At 65.8% G+C, this 7,828-nt stretch overlaps 4 protein-coding genes across 4 annotated transcripts; 2 read left to right on the forward strand and 2 right to left on the reverse strand.

Moving 5' to 3' along the window:
- Positions 1 to 303: 303 nt before the first annotated feature.
- On the reverse strand, positions 304 to 1,294 carry AMSG_01190 (uncharacterized protein; the record flags this gene model as incomplete). The annotated part of the gene is made up of 1 exon (XM_013906346.1): positions 304 to 1,294. One exon carries the CDS (start codon positions 1,292 to 1,294, stop codon positions 392 to 394), a length of 903 nt encoding a protein of 300 aa, XP_013761800.1. The 3' UTR covers positions 304 to 391.
- Positions 1,295 to 1,687: 393 nt separating this feature from the next.
- On the forward strand, positions 1,688 to 4,014 carry AMSG_01191 (2,4-dienoyl-CoA reductase; the record flags this gene model as incomplete). Its single annotated transcript, XM_013906347.1, has 1 exon — positions 1,688 to 4,014. The coding sequence occupies exon 1, from the start codon at positions 1,768 to 1,770 to the stop codon at positions 4,012 to 4,014; it is 2,247 nt and encodes a 748-aa protein (XP_013761801.1). The 5' UTR covers positions 1,688 to 1,767.
- A 23-nt stretch (positions 4,015 to 4,037) lies between these two features.
- On the reverse strand, positions 4,038 to 6,016 carry AMSG_01192 (uncharacterized protein; the record flags this gene model as incomplete). The annotated part of the gene is made up of 2 exons (XM_013906348.1): positions 4,038 to 4,320; positions 4,350 to 6,016. 2 exons carry the CDS (start codon positions 6,014 to 6,016, stop codon positions 4,038 to 4,040), a joined length of 1,950 nt encoding a protein of 649 aa, XP_013761802.1.
- A 715-nt stretch (positions 6,017 to 6,731) lies between these two features.
- Positions 6,732 to 7,735, forward strand: AMSG_01193 (superoxide dismutase). Its single transcript, XM_013906349.1, has 2 exons — positions 6,732 to 6,932; positions 7,075 to 7,735. Exons 1-2 carry the CDS (start codon positions 6,759 to 6,761, stop codon positions 7,609 to 7,611), a joined length of 711 nt encoding a protein of 236 aa, XP_013761803.1. The 5' UTR covers positions 6,732 to 6,758; the 3' UTR covers positions 7,612 to 7,735.
- The last annotated feature ends 93 nt before the right edge of the window (positions 7,736 to 7,828 follow it).

Below are 7,828 nucleotides of genomic sequence, written 5' to 3' on the forward strand. Positions count from 1 at the left end.
TTTTTTTTTTTTTTTCGGGGGGGGGGGGGGGGGGGGGGGGGAAGAAAGGCTTTTTTTCCCCCCCGGTCCCCGCCGCTCCCTACATCTAGCATATTCCTCCGCACCCGGGGAATGTGGAAAACAACCCCCCTAAAAGCCCGCCCCTTTCTCTCCGAAAAACCAACGCAAGTGACGCACAGGGTTTTTTTTTTTTCTTGTCAACAGAGAAATCAAAACGGGGGGGGGGGGGGGGGGGAGAGAGAGGGATCGGGATGGTAGTGCTCTTCATCGCGTTGTGATAGTGGCTGGTCAGCTGCCAGCAAGTTGGGCAGGTCTGGTTTATCGCGCTATCGCGCTATCGCGCTGTCACGCTATCGCGTTACCTCGCTGGCCTCGTCGATGCGGCTGGTAGTCAGCGGACGGCGATCATGAACAGCGGGAGCGGCGCGTCGGCTGGCATGGGAAGTGCGGTAAAGGTACTCGAGGAGAGGCTCGCCTCGATGAGCATGTTGCCGGAGCCCGGGGTGGTGCAAGCCGAGAACATGGTGCCGGACGGGATGTCGTAGGTCGCTGCCGACGCGCACTCGGTGCCAAAGCCAAAGCCGGGCAGCTCGATGACCTTGGTCACCTTGACCGGCGAGGAGAGCTTGAGCTGGGCGATGTACGCAATGTCAGCGTCCGTGGCGGGGAGAATGATGCCGTAGTACCCGTTGTTGCGCCAGTTGAAGGCGAGGGCGGTGACGGTCATGCCCTCGGGCATGGGGTAGATGCGGGCCGGGTAGCTGCCGCGGTACATGTTGACGCCGTCGGTGAGGACAAAGATGTTGTTGACCGAGTCCCAGGTCGACGACACAATCTCGGCGTCGGAGAAGACGGCCATCGAGCCCGACGGCGAGAGGGTGGCGGCGTTGATGTCGATCGAGCCAAAGGTGACCATCGAGCCGTTGATCGCGAGGTACGAGCCGCGCCCGGCGCCATTGTCCGGCTCGGCAACAAGGACAACCGAGGCGTCCGGCGGCGAGAACGGGACCGTCGACGCGCCAATGCAGCCGCCCGACGGGGTGATGGTCACAAGGGCCAGCTCGTCCGCATCCGTCGGATACGCCATCTCCGTCGTGTACGCGCCCGGGTACACATACGGGCCCTTTGGCTGCGGAATGTCGCAAGCCGGCGTCACCTTGCCCGTCGTCGGCTCAAGCGAGCCGAGTGTCACCTGGCCTGTCGCGTTGCGGTAGGCGGTGTAGATGACCGAGCCGTGCGCAGAGGCCACAAGCAGCGTGCAGAGCAGAGCAAGCGAGAGAGTGATGTTCATCATATGTAGTGTGGAGTGCAGTGTGCAGTGTGAGTGCGAGTGCGAGGTGGTGGAGTGAGCCGACTGTTTTCTGTTGTGGCAGCCAGTAACACATTGTACTACTCTTGTACAACAATCCATGGACGATGCGACGTCTGTGGAGCGTCGCGGAGGGCGGCTTGCGCGATGAACCAATATATCCTTTTCGTACCGTAAAGGGATAAAGGCCTTCCATTTCGCCGACCCTCCGCCCACCCGCCGCCGCTCACCCGCCGCTCACCCGCCGCCGCTCACCCGCCGCTCACCCGCCGCCGCTCACCCGCCGCTCACCCGCCGCCGCAGAACGCGACCAACACAATGAGCCGCCCGCCACACGCTCGCGCACCCACCCACCCACACAGGCACACACTCGCTCTTGCCCACTCGGTCACCCTCGGCCTCCCTCCACCCCTCCACCCCCCACCACTCCTCTCGACTCTATTCCTCACACAAATACTATGCTTCGTGCTGGTGCATGGACGCAGGCTTGCCGAGTGGGTGCACAGGCATGGGCTTCGGCGGCGAGCGGGGGAGCGCGGGGGCTGGCGAGGGCAAGCACTGGCGGAGGCAAGGTGGCTGGCGTGAGCAAGGATGAGTACCCGCTGTTGATGTCGCCGCTAAAGGCCGGCAACACGGTGCTGAAGAACCGCGTGCTGATGGGATCTATGCACACCGGGCTAGAGGAGGAGGACGGCGGGTTTGAGAAGCTGGCGGCGTACTTTGCTGCCCGGGCGGCCGGCGGTGTGGGCACCATGGTCACCGGTGGCGTCTCGTGCAATCGGGCTGGATGGGTCAAGCCGTTTGCCGCCAAGCTGACCAACGCACGCGAGATGGAGCCGCACAAGCTCATCACGTCGGCGGTGCATGATGCCGCCGCCGACTCCAAGATTGTCATGCAGATTCTCCATGCCGGGCGGTACTCGTACTCACCGATTGCGGTGGCGCCGTCGCGGATCAAGTCACCGATCTCGCCGTTCTCGCCGTGGGCACTGACCAAGCGAGGCGTCCGCAACACCATTGCCGACTTTGCGGCAACGGCTGCGCTCGCTAAAGAGGCCGGCTACGACGGGGTGGAGATCATGGGCTCGGAGGGCTACCTCATCAACGAGTTTATTTCGGCGGCGACCAACAAACGGTCGGACGAGTACGGCGGTGAGTACGCAAACCGCATCCGGTTCCCGCTCGACATTGTCGACGCGGTCCGACAGGCTGTCGGCTCGGATTTTCTCATCATCTTCCGCCTCTCCATGCTCGACCTGGTCTCCGGCGGCTCGGTCTGGCCCGAGGTGGTCGAGCTCGCCGTCAAGCTCGAGGAGCGCGGCGTCGACATCATCAACACCGGCATCGGCTGGCACGAGGCACGCATTCCCACCATTGCCACTCTTGTCCCGCGCGGCTCGTTCTCGTGGGTGACCGGCAAGCTCAAGGGCGAGGTCGGCATTCCGCTCGTCGCCACCAACCGCATCAACATGCCGCACGTCGCCGAGCGCATCCTCGCCGCCGGCGAGGCCGACATGATCTCCATGGCCCGCCCACTGCTGGCCGACCCGGACTGGGTCAACAAGGCCGCCGCCGGTGAGCCCGAGACCATCAACACCTGCATCGGGTGCAACCAGGCGTGCCTCGACCACGTCTTCTCGCAGGAGCGTGCCACCTGCCTCGTCAACCCGCTCGCAGCATACGAGACCGAGCGCAAAATCAAGCCCCTCGCTGCGGACGCCCCGCGCAAGCACGTCGCCATTGTGGGCTCCGGCCCAGCCGGCCTCGCCGCCGCCACCGTCGCCGCGCAGCGCGGTCACGACGTGTCACTCTTCGACGGCGCAGACGCGCTCGGTGGCCAGTTCAACCTCGCCAAGCGGGTGCCGGGCAAGGAGGAGTTTGTTGAGACCATCCGCTACTACTCGACCATGGCCCGCAAGCACGGCGTCCGCATTCACCTCGGGACCCGGATCGGCGGCGTTGACGACCTCAACGCCCACCTCCCCGAAGGCGCGTCGCGCTTCGACGACGTCATCGTCGCTACCGGCATCAAGCCGCGGGTCCCGGACATTCCCGGCCTCAAGGAGTCGCCCAAGGCTGCCATCTACACCGACGTCGTCTCGGGGCGGGTCGAGCCCGGCACCCGCGTCGCCATCATCGGCGCCGGCGGCATCGGCTTTGACACGGCAGAGTACCTCGTTCACTACGACCACGTCGTGCCGCAAGGCCAGGAGCCGGACCCGGACGCGCCCAAGCCGGCCGAGTTTGCCAGCCAGTGGGGCGTCGACATGGAGCACACCCACCGCGGCGGCCTGCTCCCTGCCGGCTCGCCGCCGGATCACGGCCGCACCATCTACCTCCTTCAGCGCAAATCGTCCAAGCCCGGCGCCGGCCTCGGCAAGACCACAGGGTGGGCCAAGCGGAAGATGCTCGCAGACGCTGGTGTCCACATGATGCCCTCGGTCCAGTACAAGGCCGTCACCGACGATGGCCTCGTCATCACCGACCCGTCCGGCAAGGAGACCACCCTCGAGGTCGACACCGTCATCATCTGCTCGGGCCAGATCTCGGAGTCGTGGCTCAAAGATACCCTCGAGGCCGCACAGGTCAAGACGCCCGACGCCGCGCCCGCCGCCGTCCACCTCATCGGCGGCGCCTTTAAGGCTGCCGAGCTCGACGCCAAGGCCGCCATTCTGCAGGGCACCCTGCTTGCTGCCAAGCTGTAGCCAGCCTCCCTCACGCCCGAGTTTCACAGATACGGAGTCGTAAACCGCGCGCTGCCGTTCGGCACGGCCCGGCTCGTTGCCCGAAGCAGTCCCGGCGTCGCTGACGCCGAAAACCCGCCGAGCAGCCTTGTCGCGCTACCTGATCGCGCCGACGCGAGCGGCGTCTTGGGTGACGAGAAGAACGACGGGACCGTCGGCGGCCGGAACGGAGAGCTCGAAGGCCTCGCGGCGCTGCTCGACCGCGCCGGACTCAGCGACCTTCGGGCATGCTCGGTGCCGTCGGCGCAAAAGCTCGCGTCGCAAAAGCTCGCGCCGCAGACCTCGGTGGTGCTGACGCCCGCGGTGGCACAAACTCCCGCGCTGCAGCAGGCACTTTGGCCAGCGTTGTCCGCAGATGTGCCGAGAGCGACACCGTCTTGCGTAGGTGCTCGGCAAGGAGCGCCTCCTGGGATGCGGCTTGGTCGAGAAGCGCCTCGTAGCGCCCAATGTCGGCGTCGAGCGCGGCGACCGCGTCGGTTGCCGCCTGCTGGGTTGTGGCCAGCTGGCGGCCCTCGTCCTCGAGCGTCCGTAGCGCCCGCTCCTCGGCGTCGAGCCGCGACCGGAGCGTGTCGTACTGCCGGCGGAGGGCAGCGACGTCGGCTGGCGGACCCTGCGGCCGATGGAAGGCGGTGACCAGCCGCTGCAGAACCGGCGACGCTTGACGGCGTGCACGTGGTTCCGCCCGTGGCGCCGGCGAGTTGCCGGACTGCAACGCGGTGTTGAGTCGCGCATCATCGGCACCGGCGAGCGCGCCCTTGAGCCGGACAACCAGCTTCTCGAGCGCGTAGTACTGACGTGCGAGCGAGAGCGTGACCGGAACAAGTTCGTCGTGGCTCGCGGGAATGGCGTCAAGAACTGACGGGTTGACCGCGTTGTACGCGTGGAGCAACTGCGCGAGCTCGACCCGCTTGGCCGTCACGTGGGCTGCAAGCGACGACGGCGGCAGCGCAGTCGCCACCTCGGCTGGCGCGGCAGTCTGTGTCGGCGCAGCGTCAGTAGCAGGCTTCTTGCTCTTGGGCTTTGGTGCCTTTTTGAGCTTCTTGGCCTTGGACCGGAGCTCAAAGACCGACGGCCGCTGAGGCGTCGCCTTGACCTTGTGCGCCCGCGCCTCATCTGGGTCGATGGCGGTCGTCTTGAGCAGCCGGGCACCGGCCGCGATCTCAATGACCGACGGCCGGCGCTTGGCACGGACGTGCTTCGGAAGAAGCGCGGCAGCAGCAGCGGCGCTCCCGCGCCTGTCTGCCGATTGGGACGGAGGCGGCGGCGGTGGAGGCGGCGGTGGTGGCGGTGGCGCCGGCACCGGCGCTTCGGGCGCCACCACTTCCGAAGACGACGAGAGCAGAGCGTCAAAGAGCTGCTGCTCCGAGAGCCCTGTCTGGCCCATTGCCGCCAGCATGCCCTTGAGCTTGACCGCCAGCCTCATCTTGTCGCCGACTTCCCGCAGCGAGAGCGACGGTTGCAGCGAGAGCGTCGGTGACGAGTCGTCGCCGTTATCTGCAGATGCGGCAGCCTGGGGCGAGAGCTCCGCCTCGGACTCGAGCGAGTACGATGCCAGTGTCTGCGCCGTCGATCGTGTTTGCGCGCCATGATGAATTGACGACGCCGACGGCGACGCCGACAGTGATCCCCCCGAAGCCGATGACGAGCACGAGGCCGAACCCGAGGCCGAACCCGACGACGACGACGACGACGGCCCTGATGACGATGACGCCGACGGCGATGACGAGACCGCTGAGGGCGACCGCGATAACGATGACTCTGGCAAAGGAGCGAGGTCACTTGCCACGCCAGTGGCGCCCATGGCCGAGATCTGAGAGTCGAGCGCAGCGAGGAGGGCCAACGCGTCGCCATCGTCGACAGTAGGCGAGGGCAAGTCGGAGCCGTCTGACAACGAGTCGTGGCCCAGCTGAGCAGAAGCCGGACCAGCCCCAGCCGAGGCAGACACCGGTGCCAGGCCGGCCATCTGAAGTAGTTCCTCGTATGTGCTCATCCCTGCCTGGGAAGGCCGTGAGTCAGGTGGTGGCTCGAGTCCGGGTCAGGCGCCCTGGCCGTGGCCGTGGCCCTGGCCGTGGCCGTTGCCAGAGCCGCGACAGACGAGCGGTAGATGGGGTAGATCGGGGGTAGATCAGGGCAGATCGGGCTGGAGTGGGGTGGAGTGCATGACGGTGCAGATGTCGTGGGATAAGTGGCGAGGCGGGAGATGTAGGAGATGGAGAGGTGGAGGTGGGGTGTGCGGAATGGTGGGGGGCCGGAGGTCGGGGTGTGCTGGCTGTAAATCGGTGATCATGCTACGCAGGCGGTCGAGCTTGATTTTCGGCTGGGTCCATGCATGATGGAAAAGGAAAGAAGGAACGGATCAAGGTGTGCGGGAGTGAAGGGATAGAGTTGGGAGATGCGGCAGAGGCGGTGGGTGAGGGATCGTCATCGTTTGTGAGGATATCCTTGCGCTGGGAAGGAGAGGGACGATCGGCCGTACGTCATTGCTCACCTCCGCCCGCCTCGACCCGTATTCGCCCCCCCCACACATTGCCCCTCATCCATCACAGTCAGCCACCAAGCAATCGTCCCTCCCCTTCCACCCCCCACCGACTGACTCGATCGGTGAACTGATCGACTTCCCTCCCTCCTCCCCCCCCCCCCCCGGCTCCTCCACGGTCGTCCAACGTTCTCCGTCAGCCACCTGTCTCTCTCATTTCATTCGCCAAATGTTCTCCTTCGCGACCCGTGCTGTGACTGCCTCTGCCGGCCGCCTTGCAGGCGCTGCCTCGGCCACTGCCACTCTCTCTGCTCTTGCCCGTGCAAAGTCTACCTACGTCCTCCCGGACCTCCCCTACGAGTACTCGGCCCTCGAGCCCGTCCTCTCTGGCGAAATCATGGAGGTATGCCCCCCCCCCCTTCTGCCCCCGCCTGGTGACACTGCCGCGTCGCCGACCGTCACGACCCGTCACCCCCCCCCCTCCCCCCCTCCCCCTCCCCGCACCCATCGCTGACTCACTCGTTGATCGAATGTTTGGCGACCAGCTGCACCACTCCAAGCACCACCAGACGTACGTGAACAACCTCAACGCGGCGTCGGAGGCGCTCGACTCGGCCATTGCCAACAACGATGTGTCCAAGCAGATCTCGCTCCAGTCGGCCATCAAGTTCAACGGCGGTGGCCATCTCAACCACTCGCTGTTCTGGACCAACCTCGCGCCGACGTCCGAGGGCGGTGGCGCCCCGCCCGAGGGTGCCCTTGCTGAGGCCATCGACGCCCAGTTTGGCTCGCTCGACGCCTTTATCACAAAGTTCAACGCCACCACCGCTGCCGTCCAGGGCTCGGGCTGGGGCTGGCTCGGCTACAACAAGGAGACCAAGCAGCTGCAGATCGCCCAGTGCGCCAACCAGGACCCGCTCGAGGCCACCACCGGCCTCGTCCCTCTCCTCGCCGTCGACGTCTGGGAGCATGCTTACTACCTCTCCTACAAGAACGACCGCGCTGCTTACCTCAAGAACATCTGGAAGATCATTGACTGGCACAACGTCTCGGAGCGCTTTGCCCTCGCCAAGCGTGCCTGATCCGCTCATGCCACGCCCGCCTTACCCGCGCCCGCGCTGCCGATCCCACCCCGGTCGTACCCCCTCTGGCCCGCCGCGGGCTAGTAGCCCCCATCACGTGCGATAAAGGCTTTTACCCCTCCTACCTCCATGCTCTTCCGACACGACCAGCCAGTTGTGCTTGCTGTCGGCCACAGCCTTGACCCCCCCCCCCCCCCTCCTCAGCCCCAGACTGGCC

The sequence above is a fragment of the Thecamonas trahens genome (assembly GCF_000142905.1).
Source record: "Thecamonas trahens ATCC 50062 unplaced genomic scaffold supercont1.5, whole genome shotgun sequence".
Lineage (NCBI taxonomy): Eukaryota > Apusomonadida > Apusomonadidae > Thecamonas > Thecamonas trahens.